The sequence below is a fragment of the Bos indicus genome, chromosome 11, assembly GCF_029378745.1.
Source record: "Bos indicus isolate NIAB-ARS_2022 breed Sahiwal x Tharparkar chromosome 11, NIAB-ARS_B.indTharparkar_mat_pri_1.0, whole genome shotgun sequence".
Classification (NCBI taxonomy): Eukaryota; Metazoa; Chordata; class Mammalia; order Artiodactyla; family Bovidae; genus Bos; species Bos indicus.
Genome location: NC_091770.1, coordinates 98,936,219 through 98,962,081, shown reverse-complemented (window position 1 = coordinate 98,962,081; position 25,863 = coordinate 98,936,219). Strand labels below are relative to the sequence as shown.

Below are 25,863 nucleotides of genomic sequence, written 5' to 3'. Positions count from 1 at the left end.
CTAGGGAGCTGGGGTCAAGGCCAGCTCTGCAGCTGGTTCACTGCGTGAACTTGGACAAGTCCTATCCCCTGCCTGGGCCTCCATTTTCCTGTGTCTATTCTAGCTCTATGCTTTTGGGAGAATGAAATGAGACACAGGTTTTAAAAGAATTCAGCACACTCCAACCGGCTTCCCTTGTGGCTTGGCTGGTAAAGAATCCGCCTGCAATGCGGGAGACCTGGGTTCAATCCCTGAGTTGGGAAGATCCCCTAGAGAAGGGAATGGCTACCCACTCCAGTATTCAGGCCTGGAGAATCCCATGGACTGTGTAGTTAATGGGGTCGCAAAGTATCAGACACGATTGAGTGACCTTCACTTAGTGCACTCTAATGTTCCTACGAGGTAAGAACAGCTCTTGTCATTAGCACCACCACGATTCTGCAGGCTTCACTTTGGGGCATAGGACTTCAGTACCTCAGCTGCTCTTGACTCTTGAAATGCAAGTTCAGAGACCCCTGTTGGAGCATTTACTTTGAGACCAATATCCTGTGACTGGTTCAATCACTGACGCTAATTTTTCCAGCTTCAGAAATGGGCATAAGGATCTCTCCAAGCATTAGTCTTGGGAAATCCCTCCATAATTATTTGTTACCACCTTCTTGCCATTATTTCATCATGTCTCCTCAGCAAACCCATGTGGTAGGTGCTGTTGACAACTCGTGGACAGATAAGGACCCTGATGAATATTGAGGCTGGTGAACATTGCTTGGGGACCTCATGGAGCTGAGGCTCCTTCACCCACAACCAACCAGTCACGTGGTTACTGTGTCATGGAGACCCCATGAGTTACACTGGGTCCCTTCTTCAGGAAGCTTCTAGTCCTGTGGTCAAAAAATAATATATGCCCATAGGATAGTTAGCAGTGATGCCTGATCATCTATGCTCAGTGCCCAAGGACAGTCCAGGTTGTAAGGAGGTGAAGGCTCATGCTACAGGAGGGGGAGCTGAGGCTTGAAGAAATGGTTCCTGCCCACAGCATAATGATGGAGAGAGCCGAGCTCCTCCTGGGAGGGCACATCATCACACATCTTTGAACCATAGTTTCTTCATCTGGAAAACAAAATCATAGGTCCTTGTAGGTTATCTGTGGCTTCAATGAACACATGCATGGAAAGCACAAAATTCTGGGTCTCAGAGTAATGAATACATGTCTACATACTGATATGTACACACGGACCTGGGTATGTATACATAGTCTGTGGCCAGTTCACCACTGAGTCTCAGCTGCCTCATCTGTAAGTGGTCGATTATAACTCCTGCCTCATGTGGTTGTTGGGAGAATTAAATGAGTTAACATGTGCGGAGTACTTAGCAGGGTCCTCGGAATACGGTGCTCAGTATGACTGTGATCACCGTTTGATTGCAAGCATGGAACCCACGTGTCCCCGAGGCCCCTCTGCCTCTTTGTACACCGGTGAGGGGTGATGCGCTTTCCATTTCCACATCTTCCTAATGTCACCCACCCTGCAAATTAGTCTCTGCAGGTCAGAGACCCGCTGGTATGCCCTCAGATCCTCGCCTGCACCCCTGCCCCCAGCATCTGCCCTGACCCCCTCCACAGCAGCCTCCCACCCCCTCTATCTGGCCTGTGATCCGCTCCCTCCTGGAAAGCTTCCAGCCTCTGTAAATAGGATATTTGTTTGGGTTTTCCCTGTAGCTCCTGGGTTAATATTTCACAGGGTGGGCACCGCTTAGAGCTTCTGGCTCCCCCAGCCTCTGTCGGCTGGGTGTCAGGACACTGGCGGGTTCCCATGCGCCCTCCTCTGGATCCCGGATTCCCTTCTCCTTCCACTGGATGGACAGGAGACTGGATGGCTTGGTGAGAAGCATGGGTTTGGTTTAGGTTTGGATTGCACTGCACTCTCGTCAGTTGTGTGACTTTAGACAAGCCTCAGTGTCTTCATCGGAATACAGAGTAACAATCTCTACCTCAGGGTGTTTTAATGTGGCAACTGGGGCAGAAGCAAACCTTTATTCGGTTATGTGCCAGGCACAGGCCAGGCCCCAAGGACCCAGGAGGGTGGAAGCGGAGAAGATTCCTCTCCTCCTGAATCCTCGCAGCCCAGCCCGGGCTGGGGGAGGAGTGTTAGACAAATTATTATACAAGCGATGAATTAGCCACAAGCACAGGATCCTGGAGAATGTCATTTGTTGGTTAAGTTAGCAACTATATGAAATAAAGCCGTAAGGAGCTTAGACTGGAAGCAGCCAACTTGGAGGTGAGTGTTACTGTTCGCTCTCCACTGCCCCCCACCGCCCTGGATGTCATAGCTCCTGTCAGATGCAGGCAAGAGATAGGATGAAGACGCAGGTTCTTCTGCTGTGTGCTCGTTCTGTTATAATCAGAGTTCTCTCCATCTCCAGTTGCCAGAATCCCAAATGGCCAGTGCCCACCATGAGAATGCAGAGCCCGAGGGACTAGTCGTGGGGTGGGTAGAGATGCCCACCTCTGGCCTGAAGGGGTACAAGTAGGGGGGGCCCCCAGGTGTCTCAGCCTCTGTGCTGAGATGGACGGCCCATTCTTCCTCCAGCTCATCCCCGCCCCCAGCAGCAGGGCTGGCACTGCCAAAAGCTGGTTGCCAGATCCGTGCCATCTGGCCGGTTATCTTTTGAAGGCACTTGGTTCATCTTGGCGGCTGAAAACTGGTGTTTCTTCCAGCTGAGGAGCAAGGTTAGGGCCGAGCGGCTACCTGGGTGACTGGGCTTGTCCTGCAGAAAGGGCAAACCCCCTGCAGCTCTCCCATTCAGAGTGGGGAGGGTTCTGCTCTGCCCCCTGGGTGCTGGCACTGTCCCGGGCACAGCAGGCAGGGAGCATCCGAGAGTATGCCTTGCCCCCCAGGTTCCCTGCTTGTGCTGAAACCCTGCAACACACGTGTCGTGCCCACATGGGGCATGCGGCCTTTGTTCGGCCCGGAGTCGTGGAATTGAGCCTGTGGTGCCAGGGCCCCACACCCTCTGCCCTTTCAGTCTGGGAGCATCTTATCCTTTTTCCTGGAATGCCTTTCCCTTCTCTCCCTGCCACCAGAGTGAACTATGACTCATCTTTTGGGTCGCTGCTGAAATGTCACTTCCAAGGACGCCTGCACTGACTCCCCAGCCCAGGGCAGGTCCCCTGGGGCTCGGGCACCCAGAGCCCCAGGTACCACCCTCTCCTTCAGAGCACGGGGCCCAGTGGCATGGGTTTGTGTGCTTCTTAGGTGGGGGTGTCTGTCTCCCTGTAGAACCAATGTGCTGCACGAAGACCAAGACGTGCCTGATAGGCAGTAACCCTGGGCCAAGTACAGGGATAGGAGAAGAGGCAGCCTGGTTCCTGCCCTCAAGCAGCTGGCTGGCTGGCAGGGAAGCTGGATTGTTAAACCAGCATCGGTTCAAAATGTTAATTGTGGTAGGGCCCGTGGGGCAGCCAGCTTGAGAACCCTGGGCAGGTCAGGGAAGGCTTCCCAGAGGAAGCAACACTAAGGCCTGAGGGTTTGGAGACATCAGCTGAGTAGAGTTCAAAGGTAGTGTGGGCTGGAGCGGTTGGGAGATGCTTCCTGGAGGAGGGGCAGGAATGTGTTTTGGGGGTTGGGAACGGGGTTTAGGGGAGAAAGTGGATGACTGAAGGTCTGAAGGTGACCCTGTGCCTCTGGCCCATTGCCAGGAGGCCACTGAAGGCCAGTGTGGCTGGAGTAGGGAGTTGGAGGCGGCGAGCAGGCTGCAGAGCTGGTTCCACTTCTGGAGGCCTTGAGTGACTGAAGAGATGAACTCGGCAGTTTCCAGCAGGATCCATGGCCCTGCCAGCGGTGCGCACGCTGGGCCCAGCTTCCCGGGCAAGAGGCTGCTGCCCTCTTGAAGATCTGAGAGTGAGCGCAAGCAAGGGAAGGCAGGGCCCAGGCTGCCTGTTTATTGTGCTTTTCCTCAAGGGTGTCACGGCACCAGTAGAACAGCTGGCACGGTGAGCCTGGTGGCAGGAGACCCAGGCCCGAGGAGCAGGGGCCTGGAGCTGGGGGGAGCAGACCCTGCACTGGGAACCAGGGCAGGTGAGGCAGGAGAAAGGGGTGATACGGTGATGGTGATGGTGATGCAAAAGCTTTTAGTGAGCAGTTACTGTGTGCGAGGCACCATGCTGAGCCCTCGCTATATTGCTTTGTTATCTGCACATGGTGTTCTCTGTTGTAGAGAAGAAACCGAGGCACAGAGAAGTGAAGACGCTTGCCCAAGTTCACCAGCCCTCAATCAGTGGGGCTGAGACTGGAAGCTGGGTTGGCCTGTCTCCAGAGCTCTTAGAGCACAGTCACCAGTGGTGCCAGAACTTAGAACTGGCCATTCCAAAGGGCTCAGTGTTCTGTGGCCACCCACTCGGTTTCCCGAGCAGACCAGAAGCCTCAAATGTGGATGCAGAGGCTCCAAGAAGCCAGGGGTGATGCGGGGGCCTCACCTCCTGCAGAGCTGTCCAAAAGATGAGGTTCCTGTCCCAGTCTGGACAGTCCCTGTCTCTGAGCCTGAGTTTCCTCTTCTGTAAGGTGGGGTCATAACCACTTGTGCACTGAGTTGTGTCACACCTGAGATGAGGTGTTTTTCCCAACAATCTTGTGCAGTGGGGATTGTTGTCCCCATTTTCCAGATGAGGAAACTGAGGACCAGAGAGGTTAAATAATTTACAAGTGAACTGTGGAACTGAATTGAAACATGGCTGTGTCTAACCACAGAGCCTTCACTTGGAAAAAATAAAGCAAAAACTATTGAAGGATACTATAGACTAGGACAGGCGCACAGAGCCTGAGCAGACAGTTTGAATTTCCGCAAGTGTACATACCTATCCCAGCCCACCCAGAGACCCCTGCCACTTTCTGATTACTGCCTCCTCCAAAGGTAATCACCACCCTGACGTCTAACACCATAGATTCATTTTGCTTATTTCCCTGCTCCTGCTTCTTTTTGATCTTTGTTTATTTGGCTGCTCTGAGTCTTAGTTGCGACACATAAAATCTTCCATCTTCCTTGCAGCATGTAGGATTTTTAGTTGTGTCGTATGGGATCTAGTTCCTTGGCCAGGGATTAAACCAGGGCCCCCTGCATTGGGATCTCAGTGTCCTAGGCATTGGACCACCAGGGAAGTTCCTTTGTCCCCCTTTCTGACGTAGACTGTCGTAGGAAAATGGTTGGGACTAATTCTTGACTGTCCTTGGGTCTATAAATGGTTGACTGTTTCCTGTCTTGTTCACTCCACTTGGAGTTGAAGGTTCCGTTTTCATTCTCTCTTAGCCACTTATGGTAGCTGAAGATGCATAGTCAGTTGGAATATCACTTACCCGGATCCCGAATCCCTTTTAAATGTGGACCTCTTTGGTGTCCAGGCCATTTTCTTTTTTGTTGAATTGCAATATATATCTTTAGAAGTGCACACGTCGTAATAGACAGCTCTCTGAATATCAACAAAGTGCACATACGTGTATGCCCAGCACTCAGATAAGGGACTAGAAGCTTCTCAGCACCCAGCCAGACCCCCAGAACAACCACAGTCCTGACTTCGGCTACCACAGATTAGATTTTCCTTCTTTAAAAAAAAATTTTTTTTCTTTTGGCCGTGTCACATGGCATTCAGGACCTTAGTTCCCCAACCAGGGATGGAACCCGTGCCCCCTGCAGTGGAAGTGTGGACCACCAGGGAGTTAATTCCCAGATTATCTTTTTTAACATAAGGAAGTTAAAGACAAGTGGCTTCACTCAGTGTATGAGTATACATCTTCTGCGTCTGGCTCCTTTCGCTCAGCACCGCGAGGCCCATCCCGGCTGTGGAGAGGCGGTGCGTTCTCGTTGCTGTGCAGTGTGCCGTTGGTGAGTCGACCGTAATCTTCATTCTCCTGTTTGGACGTTCGGCTTCTGTCCTGTTAGGAATAGAGCTGCTGTAGACATTCTGTCTGTCTCTCCATGAACATTTTCCTGCCTTGCTGGTGGCTGGACACCTGGAGTGGAGCTGCTGAACACTGAACGTGTGTGTGTTCAGCGGTAATAGTGTCTCGCTAGTTACACTCGCAGTTCACAGCAGTTCACACGCCCACCAGCAGTGTGGGTGGCCTCCTCTTGTTCCATAGCTTCACTCAGGCTCGGTGTTGCCTGTGTTGTTCCCAGTGGAGCCGTTCTGATGGCTGCAGAATGGTATCTCATCGTGGTTTTCCTTTTCCTTATGTTTACTCTTTGTTTCTTTATCCTTTATGAAATGCCTGTCCAAGTCCTTTGCCTGTTTCTTTTAATTGGATTCTGTGTCCTGATGTGTAGAAGTTTTTATACATTCTGAATACAAGTCTTTTGTTGGATATAGTATTGGAAACATCTTCTGGTTTGTGAGTTGTCTTTTCTCTCTCTTAATGGCGCCTTTGGATGAAAAGAGTCTTAGTTTTGAGGCAGTCCAATTTGTCAGTTTCTCTTTATGGGTTTTTTGTGTGTGTGACCTACTTAAGAAATTATTGCCTACTCTAAAATCATAAAGATATACTTCTGTGTTTTCTTCTAGAAGTCTGTTTGTTTTACCTTTCACATACAGATACAGGTCTGTGGTCCATCTCAAATTAATTTTTGTGTATGTATGAATGAAGGTTCTTCACTTCAGTGCATATCAGTTTATCATTTTTATCTAATGAGTCCTTCTAAGAAAACTTTACCTACCTCAAGATCATGAAGATTCTCGGAGACTTCATTCCATTTTTTTTTATTACGCTTTTTATTTTATTTTGGACTGTAGCCAATTAACAATGTTGTGGTAATTTCAGGTGGATAGCAAAGGGACTCAGCCGTACATATACATGTATCCATTGTCTCCCAAACTCCCCTCCCCTCCAGGCTGCCACATAACATTGAGCAGAGGTCCCTGTGCTATGCAGTAGGTCCTTGTCGATTATCCATCTTAAATATAACAGTGTGTACATGTCCATCCCAAACTCCCTAACTGTACCTCATTTTTTTTTTTTTTTTTTAATTTATTTTTTTGCCACACTACACAGCTTGTGGGATCTTAGTTCCCTGACCAGGGATTAAACCCTGGGGCCTTAGCAGTGAAGGCATGGAGTCCTAACCACTGGACCTCCAGGAAAGTCCCCACTTTTTTTTTAATTGAGGTATAGTTAATGTACACTGTTGTATGTTCGGGTGTATAACATACTCATTCACAATTGTTAAAGGTTACACTCCATTTAGAGTTACTGTGAAATATTGGCTGTCTTCCCTACGTTGGAACAATGTATCCTTATACACTGTTTTACCCCTGACAGTTTCTACCTCTTACCCGCCTAACCCCGTCTTGTCCCTGCCCTTCCCTCTCCCCACTGGTAACCACTAGTTTGCTCTCTATGTCTGTGAGTCTGTTTCTCTTTTGTTATATTCACTAGTTCATTCTATTTTTTAAATTCCACATGTAAGTGAAATCATATAGCCTTTGTGTTTCTCTGACGCGACCTTGCTTTTTTAATAACAGTTTTATTGAGCTGTAATTCCCATGCCATCCAGTTCATCCGTTTAAAGTAAATCATTCAGTGGGTTTTGGGTCTCTTCACAGAGTTGTGCAACTGTCACGAGGGTCAATTTTAGAACATTTTTCTTCACCCCTAAAAAGAAATCCACAGCCCTTAGCAGTCACTCCCCGTTTCCCTGCACCAGCCCCCAGCCTTCCAGCCTCAGGCAATCGCTGATCTACCCGTGTCTCTGTGGGTTTGCCGGTTTGGCCGAACATTTCATGCAAATGCAATCATACCTTAGGTGGCCTTTTGTGATTGGTTTCTTTGATTTAGCGGAACGTTTTCGGGGTGCAGTGTTATGCGTGCATCAGCACCTTGCTCCCGCTGAGTAATTCCGTGGCATGGTTATACCGTGTTTGTGTATCCATTCGTCAGTTGATGGGCATTTGAGTTGTTTCCATTTTTGACGCTTCGGGATCATACCACGCTGAACATTAATGTACAGCTTCTCTGTGGTCATGTATCTGCATTTCCCCCCTGGGAGGAGCCCTCATTCCGAATCGTATCCGGTGAGATGCAGTGATGCCCTGTCTGTTAAACCCTGGCACACACTTAGTGTCCCCACCATGACAGCTCTAGACAGGGTAGGTGACACAGTAGCGGACACCCCAGTGTAGCAGTTAGCAAAAGCCCCTGTCAGCTCCACCCAAGTGCTGGATCCCCAACACGGACTTCAGCCCACAGACTTTGGGAAGTCACGGAGATGCTCCGACAAGGCCCCCTGCTCTTTGCACAGGTCAAATCATGGGTAGATGGTAGCGCATCAGAGCGGGGCGGGGCAGGGGGGCAGGGGAGGGAGGAGGCAGGAGTCCCGGGCCCCGACCCTGCTAAGCAGCTAAATTTGTGTTTTTTTGTTTTTAATTTTTGCTTATTTATTTGGCTGCATTGGGTCTTCATGTTGGCGTGCGGGCCTCTCTCTTGTTGTGACCTCTAGAGCGTAGGCTCAGTTGTGTGACACACGGGCTCAGTTGCTCCACAGCTTGTGGGATCTTAGTTCCCTGACCAGGGATCAAACCCGTGTCTCCTGCATTGGAGGACAAATTCTCAGTCATTGAACCACCAGGGAAGTCCCTAAACTGCTCAATTTATATGTGCCTTCCAGGCACCTCAGCTTTACTACTCAGAGAGTGGATGGACCCAGGGCAGCTGGGGTCCTGGCCCTTGCCCGTGGCTCGCTTAGCTTCTTTCCCCTTCCCCAGGCCGCAGCTCTGCCAATGATCCTGTGATTATCAGAGCGTCACCGTTGCCCCTGGGGGCCCCGTCCCTGTGTGGCCCACCTGCCGGCCCCCAGCATGGCGTCCGACACCCCCGAGTCCCTGATGGCCCTCTGCACCGACTTCTGCCTGCGCAACCTGGACGGCACGTTGGGCTGCCTGCTGGACAAGGAGACCCTGCGGCTGCATCCAGACATCTTCCTGCCCAGCGAGATCTGTGACCGGCTCGTCAACGAGTGAGCAGGCGCAGGGCTGGGGGGGGCCCAAGCCTGGCATGGGTATGTGCGGAGAGGTTGGGAGTCCCGCGTGTGTCTCTGGGGGTGTGCGCACACGTGGCTATCCGTGGGTGCAGGAGAGCACTGGATACCTGTCCGTATCCATCAAGCTGTAATTGCACATGTTGGTATGTGTGTGGCGGGGTGTGCGTGTAAAAGAATGTGTGTGCCCACACGTGGGTTTCTGGTGTACAGGGCAGGTTTGAGTGTGAAACTGCCGGTTTGGATTAAGAGGATGTAGAAACTTCTTATGTAAGTGGAGGAGTTGCTTGCTGTCCTGTGTGTGTGTGTGCACGTGTCCATGCATGTGTGTGTGTATGTGTGCCTGTGCACACATGTCTCTTTGTGAACCTGAACACGTATTACATGTTTACGCACCAGTGCCTGACTGCTTGACCCCTGAACAGGGATGAGATCATTCGGAAACGCTCTCTGTGGCTTCTCCAAGGAACTCCACACTAGTAGAGACTCCTAGAAGAGTAATATCCATGCTTGACTGCTCGGGGTTCGGTCCAGGTTCCCCAGAGGGAAACACTTAGCCCAGAAAGTTGCCTATAAAAGTGGGAACCTGTGTGTGACCCAAGAGCCCAGCTCGTTAAAAATGTTCTAAGTATCTAATGTAGATTGGGCACTAGATTAGACACTGTGCAGACCAGAGGTGCATCCATTTTACAGGTAAAGGCACTGAGGTCTGGAGAAGTTCAGCTACTTGTGTGAAGTTGCCCAGGTAGTGAACATCCAACCCAGGATTTAGATTCTAGAGTGTTTGACTCCACAGCTTTTCCCACCAGGCCAGGATTCTTGCCTCCACTGGTATCTCAGCAGAACTATTACTGAGTGCTTGCCCTATACCCAGCTCAGAGCTCCAGACCCCTCGGCTCAGTCTTGCTGTTGGATGGGGTCCTGAGAGGGGCTGATCAAGGAATCAGAAGCTGGCTTAAAGAAGACAGGGAGTGCAGACGTGTGTGTTTGTTACAGAAGTGTCTACAGTTTAGGGGGGAAGAGCTTGGGATTGCCAGTGATAAGAGGCCCTTCATCCCCAGTTACTTTTGGACTCCTGGGTCCTGGGGCCACCCTTAAACTCACTGGTCAGGTGCTCAGGATCCAACCAGGTACCATGAGGAGGAGGAGATGGAGGTTGTTGCTAGGATGATCAGGGAAGTCTTGGCAGGGGAGGCTTGTGCTGGGCCTTGAAGGGAGGGCGAGGGGCCCTCCCCTGAACCAGGCTTCCTTCCGTCCCAGGTACGTGGAGCTGGTCAACGCCGCCTGCAACTTTGAACCACACGAGAGCTTCTTCAGCCTCTTCTCCGATCCCCGCAGCACCCGCCTCACCCGCATCCACCTCCGCGAGGACCTGGTGCAAGACCAGGACCTGGAGGCCATTCGCAAGCAGGTGAGACCCGGTCATTCAGGCCCCGGGCACGGCCACGGGAGGCCGCCCCGAGACAGGCAGGCAGGGAGTTGGAGCAGGAATCCCAAGGCCCCACCAGCGCCCTTCCTATTGTGCAGTGCATGCGTGTGTACTCACTAAGTCATGTCCAGCTCTTTGTGACCCCATGGACTGTAGCCTGCCAGACTTCTCTGTCCATGGGATTCTCCAGGCAAGAATACTGGAGTGGGTAGTCATGCCCTCCTCCAGGGGATCTTCCTGACCTAGGGATCGAACCCTCATCTCCTGCAGCTCCTGCTCTGCAGGCATCTTACCACTGAGCCGCCAGGGTCTTCCTACTGTGCAGACCCCTCCCCAATCCTACCTGTGGCCCAGGGCCAGGGTAGGCGTGGGCGGAGGTGATGACGGGGCTGTACCCGCCGCCAGGACCTGGTGGAGCTGTACCTGACCAACTGTGAGAAGCTGTCTGCCAAGAGCCTGCAGACTCTAAGGAGCTTCAGCCACACCCTGGTATCCCTGAGCCTCTTCGGCTGCGCCAACATCTTCTACGAGGAGGAGAACCCCGGGGGCTGTGAAGACGAGTGCCTTGTCAACCCCACCTGCCAGGTGCTGGTCAAGGACTTCACCTTCGAGGGCTTCAGCCGCCTGCGCTTCCTCAACCTGGGCCGCATGATCGACGGGGTCCCCGTTGAATCCCTGCTGCGGCCCCTCAACTCGCTGGCTGCCTTGGACCTCTCGGGCATCCAGACGAGCGATGCGGCCTTCCTCACCCAGTGGAAAGACAGCCTGGTGTCCCTCGTGCTCTACAACATGGACCTGTCGGACGACCACATCCGCGTCATCGTCCAGCTGCACAAGCTGCGGTGAGCTCTGAGGTTGCGGGGTTGCTGCGGGGAGGTGGGGGTCGGCAGTCCCAGAAGGTTCCTGAGCCCCCGGCCAGGGAGCACATGGGGCTAGAAGAGACAGTCCCATGCTTTATGCCCCTTGTTCCGGCTGGATCAGGGCTGTTCAGAGCGCCTGGGTCGGCCATAGCAGGGACCTCGGACTGAAGCATCAGGAGTTTACGAGGCAGCCCCAGTCTGCGTCCAGCTCCTGACCCGTGACCCCCACCCCGCCCCAACCTCCAGACACCTGGACATCTCCCGAGACCGCCTTTCCAGCTACTACAAGTTCAAGCTGACTCGCAAGGTGCTGAGCCTCTTCGTGCAGAAGCTGGGGAACCTGATGTCCTTGGACATCTCCGGCCACATGATCCTGGAGAACTGCAGCATCTCCAAGATGGACGAGGAAGCAGGACAGACCAGGTGGGGCCCCACCTGCCCTGTTTGCGAGTGGGTGCCATCCAACAAGCATTGACCAGGCACCCCTCTGCCAAGTGCCGTGCTGACGAGGAAGAAATAAATCAGGCCCTCTCGAGTGGGTATGAGCTAGTGGGGACAGGCAGGTTATCACTGGGGCTGCGGTAGGGGCAACGCGGGGCTCCGGAGTGGCCTCAAGGATCAGAAGGAAGGAGGAGGAGGCAAGGCATCCAGGCTGTGCCGAAAGCTCACTCTTGAGTTTGCCAGAAGACGTTTACCACGGCGCTCTGGCAGAGGGAACAGCATGTGCAAAGGCTGGAGGTACGAGCACGGGGAGTGACTGGGAGGTTGCAGCACTCAAATGGGCTGAGCCGTGTGGTGGTGTTCACGGGAGGCTGCCGTTCCCACCACTCGTTGGGTGTTAACTGCTGACAGGCTGGACCCCGGGTTGGTCGGGTGAGAGAGCTGATTCAGAACCCCCTCTAGCTGTCTTTGTTTTTTTTTTTTTTTTTTTTAATATTTATTTACTTATCTGGCTGTGTTGGGTCTTAGTTGCAGCATCTGGGCATGTGGGATCTTAGTTCCCCAACCAGGGATCAAACCAATCTCCCCTGCACTGCAAGGCAGAGTCTTAACCACTGGATCACTAGGGAAGTCCCTGGTGTGTTTTTTTTTTTAATTGTAGTATAATTGCTTTAAAATGTTGGGTTAGTTTCTGCTATACAACAAAGTGAATCGCTGTATGTATACATATGTCCCCCGTTACTGTCGTTGGTCTTAAGCCCTCCCCCCAACCTAGACTGGAATGGAGTTTGGTTGATGGGCATGTCCATTCATGGCTGTTGCGGGAACCTAAAGGTGACACGCCCTCCCTGGAATGGCAAGCAGGATTGGCTGCAACAGTTATCTCCCATCCCACGTGTTCTCTACAATGTGACCTTGTCACCCTCCCATCAAGAGGTGGGGTCTATGTCTGTCTCCTGCCTTTTTTTTTTTTTGACCACACCACGAGACATGGGGGATCTTAGTTCCCTGACCAGGGATCAAACCCGTGCCCCCTGCAGTGGAAGCGCAGAATCTTAACCAGTAGACCACCAGGGAAGTCCCCTATGCCTTTAAAATGAAAAATAGACAAGGCTAGAGGGCCTAGCAGAGGGTCCCAAGGAAATGTGCTTCACCACCCCCAGGGAGAGGCTCTCCTTTGTGCTGAATCCAGGGCAGCCACAGGCCCCACACCACTGATGCCAGCACCCTCTCCCCTCAGCATCGAGCCTTCCAAGAGCAGCATCATGCCTTTCCGGGCCCTGAAGAGGCCACTGCAGTTCCTTGGGCTCTTCGAGACCTCCCTGTGCCGCCTGACGCACATTCCGGCGTACAAAGTGAGAGGGGGGCACAGGGAGGGGAGGACCAGGGCGCCCCAGGACAAGGGAGGGGGTGTCTGTCCTGGGATTAGAGATAGAATTAGGATCAGAAATCCTGCCCCTCAGCCACTTCCGGGATGTTTTGAGCATCCTCCATCTCCAGGTGAGTGGTGACAAAAACGAGGAGCAGGTGCTGAACGCCATCGAGGCCTACACGGAGCACCGGCCGGAGATCACCTCACGGGCCATCAACCTGCTTTTCGACATCGCACGCATCGAACGCTGCAACCAACTTCTGCGGGCCCTGAAGGTCAGCACCAACCCTGGAGGGCCTTCCAAGGGTCTCCAGTTCATTCTCCCCCATCTCCTCAACCATCCCCCTCCTCCTTCCCAGGATACTGGCCATCCTACCCCCCGAAGCCCAACCCCATCTCTCAGCACCTCCCTTGGCCCAGCCTTGACCCTGTCCCAGGACCATGGCCGACCCCAGTTTCTGTCCCCCAACCCCAACTCCTGCCCTCAGGGAGCAGGATCGGGCTGAGCCCTGCCCCAGAGGACCTGTCCAAGCCCCCGCACCCCACCCCAGGCCTGTCCTTGCATACATGCGGCAGGCCTGGCCAACCCCCGGCCCGTGCCCTGTCTTGGTACAGCTGGTCATCACGGCCCTCAAGTGCCACAAGTATGACAAGAACATCCAGGTGACCGGCAGCGCCGCCCTTTTCTACCTGACCAATTCCGAGTACCGCTCAGAGCAGAGCGTCAGGCTGCGCCGGCAGGTCATCCAGGTGGTGCTGAACGGCATGGAGTCCTACCAGGAGGTGACGGTGAGCCCCTGCCCGCTGCCCGCTCTGGCCCCTCGCCCTGTGTCCCGGCCTTGCCAACAGGCTCGCCGATCCCTGGGATGCCATGCTTGCTCTCCCCCTTTCTCTCCTGGCTCTGTCCCGCCCCCCTCCCAACCCCCCTTTCCCGGGGCATCACTCCCAAACTCTGGGACCGGGCATTCAGGGCCCCCTGAGCTGGCCCCACCCGAGTCTGTCTCCCACCCCGCCCTCCCCCAGGGCCCCAGGCCTTTGCTCCTGCTTGTTCCTCCGCCCTTCTTCCCAGTAATGCTCTGCTGGGTGGGTGTTTTTTTTTTTTTTTTTCAATAGCTGCTTTTGTTTTAAAAGTAATCAAGTTTTTACTGGAGAAAAATTACAATTATGGGTATAAAGGAGGGGGGGGAAAGCCATAATTTCAGCACACAGAGATAGCCACCGTTAACATCCTTCTGGCTTTTAGTCTATGCGTAATTATTGAGTAAACAGGACCACCCTGTTTGTCTTATAACATGGGTTTTCATTTCAGCAGCATCTTGTGAATATGAATATCTCCCATATCAACAAACACTTTACAACAAAATTTGAAAAGTCATGTTTCTTTTCTTGATGACAAAAAGTGAGCTCCCTGATGCTTGGAAAACAAATTTAAGTAACAGAAAATGTCTCAGACTAACTAGAAAGTGAAAGTGCCAATCCTAGCGCTCCTCCCCCGGGGCAGCTGGTTTTAATAGTTCAGCTTCCCAACTGTTGATGTCAGCACCTGTGCAGCGCCTCCCCCAGGGAGAGGCTGCCCTGGTGCTGACTCTGCTGGGGACTTGGAGGCCGTGGCCAAGCTCCATCCCCATGGAGTAGTGGGAGAGGCTCCCCTGACTTCGTGGGCTGCACTGACTGAGTCAGCCCCACGGTTGAACATTTTAGGTTGCTGTTAACGTTTTGTTATTTCTTTTTTTTTAAATTCGAACATGCCAGCTCTTAGTTGTGATTAAGTGGGATCTCATTTGCTGTATGTGGGATTTAGTTCCCTGACCAGGGATTGAACCCAGGTCCCCTGCATTGGGAACTCAGAATCTTACCCACTGGACCACCAGGGAAGTCCCCATGTTTTGCACTTTCAAATTAGGCTTTGCTGAATACATGTAAGCAAGCCATGCTTGTTATGAGACTTGTCTAAAAGGAGAATGGCTGGAGCAGTGGGCCTGTGTATTTTTAAAGCATTTGGTATATACTCTTGCATCGTCCTCCAGAAAGGCTCTGGTGGGGATGCAGCCTCTGCAGGAATGAGGAGGCCCCCTTTCCCACTGACTCCCAACTCCAGACTTTTTCCTTTGTTGAGATAGAATTTATCATCAGGTAAAAGGGTTGTTTCTTTCCCCCTTGGCCGTGCTATGCAGCATGTGGAATCTCAGTTCCTCAACCAGGGACTGAGCCTGTGTCCTCTGCCTTGGAAGCACAGATTAACCACTGGGTCACCAGGGAGGTCCCGGGGTGCTAGTTGAAGATTTTCAAATTAATAAACTCATTCAAAGAAATAGAAATTAACAAAAACCACTATTGGCTGGGGAGATTGATGATACCCATTGACGAAGGCCAGGGGAAGAACACATTCCCGATTTCCACAGGTGAGGTATGAATCGGACAGCCTCTTCATGGGGCAGCTGGCAGAACCTGGCAAAACTGTAAGCGCACTTACCTTTTGGCCTAGGTATTCCACAGTTCAGAGATATTCATAAAGGAAAGATATATACACAGTCACCCTTTTTGATACATAGAAGTCAGAGGAAACCAAAAGCTTTCAACGATAGGGGCCTGGCCCTGCAAAGTAGTGTTAGATCCACTCACATTATGGGATGTGATGGTCAATCTGTACATCCTAACATGGAAACAGGGATGACCCTGTGGGTGGACAAGTGAAGAGACCTTCTGGACCAACGTGGATAAAACCCCTTTCACCCTTCCCCTCCCCATATTTCTATTTCCATGGGAGAGGAATCTTGATGGTTGTGCACCAAACTTTTGGTGCACAAAGGGATTACTTCTGAAGAATAAAGTGAGGGACTTTCACTTTCTGCTTGGATAATGTTATTTGAATGTTTCACATTGAGTAAGTATTGCTTCTATAATTTAAAATAATTTTTTCCCCAAAAATGTGTGTATATCATGGGGGGAAGGACAGAGTTAACAAGGGTTCGGCAGTGTTAGTCGCTCAGTCATGTCCGACTCTTTGCAACGCAGTGGACTATAGCCCACCAGGCTCCTCTGTCCATGGAATTCTCCAGGCAAGAATACTGGAGTGGATCGCCATTCCCTTCTCCAGGGGGTCTTCCCGACCCAGGGATCAAACCCGGGTTGGTAATATTCTCTAATTTACATAAGTAATGAAGTGTGGTGAACTTCCAGTATTTAATGAGAAAGGATGGTGGGAAGTTAAATTATGAGAAAAATGTGCTGAGAATACTATGAAAATAAAAAAAATAACCCACAGATAACACAAAAAGAAATCAAGGAGGTGAAGCAACCGGAACTTTCCTGTGCTGCTGGTGGGAGTGTAAACTGGTACAGCCACTGTGAGAACATTCTGGAGTTAACCTGGTGAAGCTGAAGACATGCACACCTTGTTGCCCAGAAGCTCCACCCCACTTGTGGGTGGCCCTGGAGGAGCCCATACACGTGGCTGCCATGAAGTAGCCAAACACCGAAGTCTACCCAAATGTCCACCAGCAGTGGGCTGGATGAATCAATTGGGATTCTACACTGCAAATGAAAAAAAGAGAAATGCATTTCACCTACTAACGACAACGTGGTTGATCTCAGAAAGCTGCAGTGGGACAAGAAGCTACAAGTTGCTAGAGAATCTTTCGTATGCAACGGCCGGGATAGGGCCATCTCGCAGGGAGGGCTTATGATTAGGAAGGGACATACGGGGACTTCTGGCTGCTGGCAGTGTCCTTTTTCCTGACCCAGATGGTGGTTCCATGGTTGCTGAAAATTTCACTTGCTTAATTATTTGCAAAACTATTCCTTGGTATTTTACACCCACCACTCTGTATATTATAGTTCACTTTTTTCTTTAATGTTAAATAAATGGCCTCTTAGTCTCTCTCCTCTTCCAGAAAGCCTTCCTGGACTGCCACAGCTCTGGACGATCCCACACTTCTAGAGAGACTCTCGGGTCCAGCTTCCAGGGCCACCCCTGACTGTGCTCCACTTGTCTCCTGGCCTCACCCAGGTCCAGCGGAACTGCTGCCTGACGCTCTGCAACTTCAGCATCCCGGAGGAGTTGGAGTTCCAGTACCGTCGCGTCAACGAGCTCCTGCTCAGCATCCTCAACCCCACGCGGCAGGACGAGTCGATCCAGCGCATCGCCGTGCACCTGTGCAACGCCCTGGTCTGCCAGGTGGACAACGACCACAAGGAGGCCGTGGGCAAGATGGGCTTTGTTGTGGTGCGTGTAGCGGGGGAACTACCCTTCCCTCCTCCCCTCCCTCTCTCTTCCAGAGCCCCGCTGCTGAAAGGGTGGATTTGGGATTCACATCCTAGCAGTGAACATTGCTTCTGACCCTAGATTTCCTCCACCTAGAACTCTCTGTCATTCTCTCCCAGCCTCTCCACTGTCCCGGGAGGTCCCACTGTACTCCTGCCTGCTCAGACCAGGTGCCCCTGTTAAGTCTTCCCAGATGAGATTAAAGAAGTATCTGAGGGACTAGCTGTTTAACATCAGCCTCCTCCCTGGGTGTGAGCTCCATGGGGAAAGACACCATGCAACATCCTTCCATCATCCTGACTCAGCACTTCCTAGCACAGGGCCCAGCACGCAATGGGGGAGATAATCAATATTTGCTGGAGAAGGGAAGGGAAGAATGAGGGAGGCACCTCCAGTCTCCTTTCAATCATCACTGGGGAAGCTGAAGTCCACAGGGTGGGAGGTGCCCGAAGCGGGGCGGGTCAAGATGGAGCCAGGCCTCCTAATGCTAAGCACCAGGTCTGTGGGTTGCACTTCTTCGAACAGCCTCCCAAATAGAGAGGCAGGTTTTTTGTTTTTTTTTTTAATATTTATGTATTTGGCTGTGTTGGTTCCTAGCTGCTGCAGGCTCAGTAGTTGTGGTGCTCAGGCTTAGTTGCCCTGCAGCATATGGGATCTTAGTTCCTCAACCAGGGATCGAACCCACGTCTCCTGCTTTGGAAGGCGGATTCCCAACCACTGGGCCACCAGGGTAGTGCCTAGAGAGGCAGATGTGGTCTCGTCAGGAGGTACTAACAGGAATGGAGTAACTGACTCTTTCCTCCATCTTGGCTCTGGGAGGACACAGTAGCTCTTGAAGCCCTGGTCCCCCCGCCCCCCTCAAGTTCTGTTCTCTGCCCACAGACCATGCTGAAGCTGATTCAGAAGAAGCTGCTGGACAAGATAGTAAGTCAAATCTTCGTGGAGCCACCCGCCCCCTCCCCTCGGCTGAGAGGGGACTGGTTTGCCCTGGGGGTGTGTGCCTGTGTCCAGGGAACACTCCCCTCACCGGGTGCCTGTGGGCCCGTCCCGGCACACCTGTGCTGAGCCCTCTCCCCGCTTCAGTGCGATCAGGTGATGGAGTTCTCCTGGAGCGCCCTGTGGAACATCACAGACGAGACGCCCGACAACTGCGAGATGTTCCTCAACTTCAACGGCATGAAGCTGTTCCTGGACTGCCTGAAGGTAACGCCTCTCCAGCAGCAGCCGGACCCCACTCGGCCTCTCCTCTTTCCCTAGGTCCCCCAGCTACCCTCTCCCCGTGGTTCCAATGGAAGGGCAGTGGGGGCCCACTCAGACCCACCAGCCCAGGATGTGCTGTGGAGGTCTTCCCTGACCCAGACGGCCTGGCTGGGCCTCTCTTAGAGCCCTCCCTCCAAGGGAATTCCCAGGTGGCGCTGGTGGTAAAGAACCTGCCTGCCAACGTAGGAGACATAAATGAGTTCGATCCCTGGGTTGGGAAGATCCACTAGAGGAGGAAATGGCAACCCATTCCAGTATGGCCTGGAGAATTCCACGGACAGAGGAGCCTGGTGGGCTACAGTCCATGGGGTTGCAGAGTCGGACACAACTGAAGTGACTTAACAGACAACACACACTCCAAGGAAAAACCCAAACCGCTCTCTCAGTGTGGTCACTCCCAACTGCCCAGGTCTGACCGGAGTCCACTGGGGTGTCAGCTGGACAGAATTCTGTCCAGTAGGATGACTTCTTCATCCTAAAACTCATTATTTTCTTGCTCTAGTTTCCAAAAGGATTCCCTGAAGCTTAATATTTTGAGTTTTGATAAATAGAATCATGTTTGTCCCATTCATAATTTTATAGGTCAGCTCTGCACTCAGGCTTTGAGTCTGTGGCATGGAGCCCCACCATGTCAATCCCTTGTAGTGTATACGTAGCACTGTCCTAGGTGTACTACGAGGTAGGAGGGCAGCATATTGCACCCTCTCTTTGTCCAGCAGAAATGGCTGGATGGGTGCTCATAAAGCTTCCAGGTCACCAGCATCAGACACAAATCAGGTACTCACTGCTCTGACCCAATGGCTCTTATCTTGCCAGGAGTTCCCGGAGAAGCAGGAGCTGCATCGGAATATGCTGGGACTCTTGGGGAATGTGGCAGAGGTGAAGGAGCTACGGCCCCAGCTAATGACTTCCCAGTTCATCAGCGTCTTCAGGTTGGTACTTTGCTCCTTTCCCTTTTCGCCTTGGCTGCCAGGATGCTCAGAGCTCTAATCAGTGCTCAATTGTAGCAACTGCTATCAGTTTAGGTTTCTGTTAAGAATGTCACCTTCACTGTATGGTGTGGTTTCTTATCCCTTGAACCCGCCATAAATGGTCCCCTTGTAGCGATATCTTAAATGACCTCAGATTCCCTTTAGAAGTCATTTGGGGGAGGCTTCCCTAGGGGTCCAGTGGTTAGAACTCTACACTTCCAACGCAGGGTGTGTGGGTTTGATCCCTGTTTCAGGGAATTAAGATACTGCATGCCACACAGCATGGCCAAAAAAAAATTTTTTTTAATGAAAAAGAAGTCATGGGAAATTCCCTGGCAGTTGAGTGGTTAAGACTCAGCACTTTCACTGTCAAGGGCCTGGGTTCAAGCCCTGGAAGGGAATCTAAGATCCCACAAGGTGTGCAGCACAGCCAAAAAAAAAAAAAATGCTATCTTGGTGTGGATAATAAGTGATAAAGAAACCAATAGTCTCTCTGGCATCTAATCTATGAGTTGGAGTCAGCAGCCTGTATCTGAAGTGGGCCTTGGGGATCAGGACTCCATTTTTCTCCATTCTTGGTAGCAACCTGCTGGAGAGCAAGGCAGATGGAATTGAGGTTTCCTACAACGCCTGCGGCGTCCTCTCCCACATCATGTTTGATGGGCCCGAAGCCTGGGGCATCTGTGAACCCCAGCGGGAGGAGGTGGAGGAGCGCATGTGGGCAGCCATCCAGAGCTGGGACATCAACTCACGGAGAAACATCAATTACAGGTGCGGGGGCTGTGGACGTGGGGTCAGTGCTGGGACAGGCCGCTCCTTCCTAAGGAGGCGTGGTCGGCACTACTTGCCCTTCTAGTCCTGAGTTGGGTCTTTATAACTGAGGTGTGGTCCATGGAAAGCCCACATGTGGTCCATGAGGTGTGTGCGTAAAGGCGCATACCTCACCTCTTCAGCTTGGTGCCTTTTCCCTCACATCAGCACCTGTGTACGCTAAGCCTGCCATTCACAGGTGTTCAATCCATGTTCAGTTGTGAGAGAGGAAAAAAAAAAGGAGAAAATACATAAACAACAGGAAACAAACAGAAACCATTCATTCCTGAAAAGAGCATCCCCCTAACATTCTGGCGTCTCTCCTTCCAGCAGTTTTCTGTGTACAGATTTAACTACCTCCGTCCAGCTGGCATCAAGTCTTATTATCACGTGACTGAATTTCCAGTCGCAGCTATGGGTCTCCTTCCCTACTGTATAACTGAGTCACTTCTATATGCGCCCGGACCATGGCATAGTGATTAACACTGAAGCTGAAAACCCATATCGGGAGGAACAGGCTCGTGCTCGTGGCTTTGCCCACGCTCCAATTACTGTCTGTTCAGAGGAGAGAGGAAGTAGAATCACTTCCCCTTCCCCCTGGGGAGGGGGTTGATGGAGGTCGAACGTACATCTTGCAAGCTTTTGAACCATGATTGCAGATGGCGTGTAGAAGGCCATGATGGGAAGTGCAGTCACAATCTCTTCTCTTCCCAGTGTCCTCCACCCCGACGGCCCAGGTTGGGGCTCTCCTCCCTGCCCCTGCCGCCATCTCTGCACCACCTGATCTGTGTTCCTCCTCCCTCCCTCATGCTCATGACCTCTGTCACAAGGGAGCTCTCCTTATGGAGCCTGAAGTGGGCTGAAGGACCATATGCCTGTCTCCAACTGTGTCCCCTCCATCCTGCTGGCCTGCTCATTATGAGACCCTCCTCCAGCAAGGAGGAGCCCCCAGTGCACCCTGCCAATGCCCAGCATCAAAAGTGACCTTGATTTTTCTTCCTGCAGGTCATTTGAGCCAATTCTCCGCCTTCTTCCCCAGGGCATCTCGCCTGTCAGCCAGCACTGGGCCACCTGGGCCCTCTACAACCTGGTGTCTGTCTACCGTGAGTACCCGCCCGGCCCTTGGCTCCCTCATCCACGATGATCCGGGTGGGAGCGCTGTGAGAGCCGGCGTCAGTGTCTGCGCACCCCCGTCACCTCTTTCTGGCATCAGTGGGACACCCAGCAGCATGGCTCGCTCTTGCCTCATCGGCAGAAGCAGGCCTGGCAGGCCCATCCAGAGACCCCACACACGCAGCTTTCTTACTATTTCCTGCTTCAGATGAGTGAATAGTCAGAAATCTCCATGCTGCAACTTCCCTGGTGGTCCAGTGGTTAAGACTCCATGCCTCCACTGCAGGGGGCACAGGTTCAATCCCTGGTCAGGAAACAGATCTTGCCTGCTGCACCACGCAACCAAAAAAATAGAAAATAAAAATCTCTGTGCCTTCTGTAAGGCAGGGTAAGACCAACCCAAACCAGAACTAACCCCTGAGGAAACAGACATCCGAGAGGACAGGAGAGAACTTGAGAACAACTCTCACTTGTTTTCTCCAAGAGTGCCCCGCCCTCCCTGAGAAGAGCCTGGACCGAGTCCTGTGCTCAGTGCCTTTCAGGGAGAGGAGAAGGAGAGAATGGCACTAAGAGACTCTGATGGCAGGCCAGGCTTCCCCTAGTGCTCTGCTTTGCTAGCTCTGTGATCTTGGGCAGGTAGTTTAATCTCTCTGGGCCTTGATTTTCTCCTCTGTAAAATGGAGATGATAATGCCTATTTCATAAGGTTGATGGGAAAAGAGAACCAGTGGAAAGTGTTGAGCCCTGGTGCCTGGATACCACTCAGTCCTGTTAACTGGCAGGCAGAGGGGATGAGAGTGCAGGCCCTCCGCAGAATTAGGTGGAAATTGAAGGGGGTAGACTTGAAACTTTGATGTGTTCAGACCAACTTGTTTTGTTCCTGCATATATGTGTTTATCCATGGATAGCTTGTTTGGAGTGAACATTTGGGAGACCTTTTATATAAAGGTGTAAAGAGAAGGGTTAAGCAGAGACATTACTTTGCCAACAAAGGTCCGTCTAGTCAAGGCTATGGTTTTTCCTGTGGTCACGTATGGATGTGAGAGTTGGACTGTGAAGAAGGCTGAATGCCGAAGAATGGATGCTTTTGAAGTGTGGTGTTGGAGAAGACTCTTGAGAGTCCCTTGGACTGCAAGGAGATCCAACCAGTCCATTCTGAAGGAGATCAGCCCTGGGATTTCTTTGGAAGGAATGATGCTAAAGCTGAAACTCCAGTATTTTGGCCACCTCATGGGAAGAGTTGACTCACTGGAAAAGACTCTGATGCTGGGAGGGATTGGGGGCAGGAGGAGAAGGGGACGACAGAGGATGAGATGGCTGGATGGCATCACTGACTCGATGGACGTGAGTCTGGGTGAACTCTGGGAGTTGGTGATGGACAGAGAGGCCTGGTGTGCTGTGATTCATGGGGTCACAAAGAGTCAGACACGACTGAGCGACTGAACTGAACTGAACTGAAAGAGAAGAGTTGGCTTGCAAGGCATGGAACAAGGACTTTTTTAAAGCAAAAGCAGATACGTTGTTATTCTGAAGATTCCAAAAGCATTTATGACAGCAGCAGTCACATACCTTACCAGGTGACAGGCAGCTGGATGGATGCTCATGGGAGAGATGAGCAAACAGCTTTCCATTTTAATAAACATTTATAAACAAACCAGAAAAAAAAAAAGGCAGGCCCTGGGGGAAGACTGCCTGTGCTACTTTGAGCAGGTTTCTCAACCTCTCTGGGCCTCATTTTCCCCATATTTAAAATGGGCTAATAATAGTATTTACCTCATAGGATTGCTGTGAAATAAGACATGTAAAATGCCGAGAAGAGCACTTGGCACATACCAGCTCAGCCAATTTTTTTTATTATTCCTTGAGGTTAGTCTTACTAAAAAGTAGCACCTTACCTCAAAAAGGCAGCGTGGCAGGTGGGAAGAGCTCTGAGCCAGGACTCTCTCAGACAGGCCTCTCGAGTGACTTCAAGTGGGCTACTTCATTTCCCTGCACCTCAGCTCTTTCATCATTAAATGGAGATGATAAAAAATAGTTCCAGTATATCATAGTATACTGTACAGCTGCTAGAAGCCACTGAAATGCCCATGTTCTCCCTGAAGTGTCTATACAGCCCTGGATCCCGAGCCCTAGAATGTTCTTTGTGGGAGTGAACCATGAAGCTCTCTGGTGGGCAGGCCTGGTAGTTTCCGCCCCGGGTCCCAGAATCCCCTGGAGATATTTTGTTAAAAGTGCACATAAATACAGGTTCCTGAATCTGTTGAATCAAGACACCCCGGGGGCAGTGCTTAGGAAGTCCCTGTTTTTACAAACACTTCTCAGAGAATAGAAGGGGCTGGAGTGGGTGACATTTGGGGGGAAATGCCACCACTAAGCGAAGGGAAGAGCCTTTCCCAAGGGTTCACCCCTCACTTCCCCCAGGTGGCCTCAGGAACTTGGCCTTGGGGCCGGGCCAACATGGCTCCTGCAGCCGCGCCCTCACTCAGGCCCACATCTTCATCTCCCGTCCTAGGGGGGCCGTCCTCAGAGCAGGGGAGGGTTTCGGGGCCACAGGCTAATAGAAGTCCCACCCTGATCACGTGCTGTCTGCCCTCACCACCCCCCCCACAGCGGACAAGTACTGCCCTCTGCTGATCAAAGAAGGTGGGATGCCCCTCCTGAGGGACATGATCAAGATGGCGACCGCGCGACAGGAGACCAAGGAAATGGCCCGGTGAGAGACTGGCAGTGTTTCTGCCTGGAGCCTAGACTTGGGGGAGCCAAGGGCACACAGCTGGGCCCTCTCGTGGTTGGGAATGGCTAACATTCCCAGGGGCGACTCAGAGCTGAGAGTGGAGGCAGACAGCATACTGATGTCCAGCTGGGGCCTCCCTGAGTGTCGTAATGGCCACCACGTGGCCAGAAACTAGATGATCATGCTCTGAACAGCATCGTTGCCCGCATTTGTAAGTTTTGTTTTCCTTTATTCCCAACAAATCCCGTCCTCTCATCCCTGGGCATTAGCAAGTCAGGTCAGAATTTGTCCTTATTTTTGGCCAAAGACATTCCAACTAAAGAAAGGACACAGTGTGGTAAAACGTGTTCTAAGGCTGGGCAGAATGCACAAGTCTCTGAACGTGCAGGTCCTGGACACAGGCCTTCCACTGCACCGTGGCTTTCACTTCCGGGTCTAAGCTATCATCTACTGGAGTCTCACAGCCATCAGTGCACGAGAAAGACCCTTAGGGGCGCTGCGTATCGCGATCATCAGTGACAACCGTGCTTCCTCCAGGATCCCTTCTAGAAGGGGACGTAGTTAAGTTTACCCTGTTTCTAAAGACAGTGTAGAATAGAAAGTGTCATGGTGGGGTGGGGGGGCGGCGCCTGGAGTTCAGAGTCTCCCCAGAGAAGGACTCACTGGCTGTTTCTGCAGTTATTTTTGGCAAAAGGCACTGCTTAAACATTTAATTGACAGATTTGTCTGAGTTTGTGAATGGTAAAAATGAGTGGTTCTCCAACTTAATCTCCCCAAAGGATCACCTAAAAAGATTGTTAAAAATGTACAGGGCCTACCCCAGATTTTCTTTTCCAGCGTGTCTGGGCAGTGGGCCTGGGAATATGCATTGTCAACAGAGCTTCTAGGAGATTTGAGAAGCACTGGCTAAGACTGACCCGTAACCTACCCCACCCACTTTGAAATCTTTGTAGGACCTGAGCTGTGTACCTGAGCTGACCAGCCTGAGGGCAGGGTGCTTAGGAGAAGTCCACAAGTCCTGTCCCACCCCAGGCGTCCCTTAACTCCTAAAAGGCAGTGTGGTGCCTCTTTGGCACAAAGAGGCTGCAGTGAACACCACTCCCCCCACCAAGCCAGAGGCTTAGTGTGAGTGGGAAGGCTGTCCAGGGTTCAGGATGACACCTGACAGCAGTTCCCAAGGGCCAGATAGAGTGGGAGAGACACTGGAGGTCTGAGGATGAGGGGTGGTTCCCAGCACTGCACTGGGACCTGCCCCTGCAGGGTGTGGAGCCCCTGTACTTGGGCAAGGACAGCTGCCCTCGCCCTACCCAGACCTGCCCAGATCCTGCTGGGTCAGGATCTCTGGGTGAACCTCATGTGCAGCCAGTTTGGGGACCACCAGTAGACTCGGGGGAAGAAAAAGGCCTGGGTGGGCAGGGAAAAAGTGAAGGACGATGTTGCTGAAAAAGATCAGAAGGTTTTGGGGGTCAGGCCTGAGCTGATTCAGGGAAGCCCCTGACCACAGATGCCCTGGTGCTGAGACATGGGAAGGTATGAGGGGGAGGACAGGGGGCTGAAAGTATTCGTGGCCCCAAGTACCATTTCCTGGGTACCCCAAACACGCCGGCCAC

The 25,863-nt window shown here is 52.0% G+C and overlaps 1 protein-coding gene across 4 annotated transcripts in view; it reads left to right on the top strand.

Annotated features, from left to right (window-relative positions):
* The window catches only part of ZER1 (zyg-11 related cell cycle regulator), a 30,157-nt gene that overhangs the window by 2,451 nt on the left and 1,843 nt on the right, over positions 1-25,863 (top strand). For 2 of the 4 annotated variants that reach the window (XM_019970974.2, XM_070799377.1), the window contains exons 2-15: positions 8,729-8,979; positions 10,261-10,411; positions 10,835-11,271; positions 11,536-11,712; positions 12,971-13,085; positions 13,231-13,377; positions 13,718-13,891; positions 17,112-17,327; positions 18,249-18,290; positions 18,450-18,569; positions 19,443-19,558; positions 20,180-20,368; positions 21,413-21,510; positions 24,130-24,232. In XM_019970974.2, the coding sequence (XP_019826533.1) occupies positions 8,822-8,979; positions 10,261-10,411; positions 10,835-11,271; positions 11,536-11,712; positions 12,971-13,085; positions 13,231-13,377; positions 13,718-13,891; positions 17,112-17,327; positions 18,249-18,290; positions 18,450-18,569; positions 19,443-19,558; positions 20,180-20,368; positions 21,413-21,510; positions 24,130-24,232 (2,243 nt within the window). In that variant the 5' untranslated portion in view covers positions 8,729-8,821. Of the gene's footprint in view, positions 1-7,934; positions 8,114-8,728; positions 8,980-10,260; positions 10,412-10,834; positions 11,272-11,535; positions 11,713-12,970; positions 13,086-13,230; positions 13,378-13,717; positions 13,892-17,111; positions 17,328-18,248; positions 18,291-18,449; positions 18,570-19,442; positions 19,559-20,179; positions 20,369-21,412; positions 21,511-24,129; positions 24,233-25,863 lie in introns of those variants that run through there. The other 2 variants (XM_070799378.1, XM_019970975.2) reach the window with 2 other exon arrangements.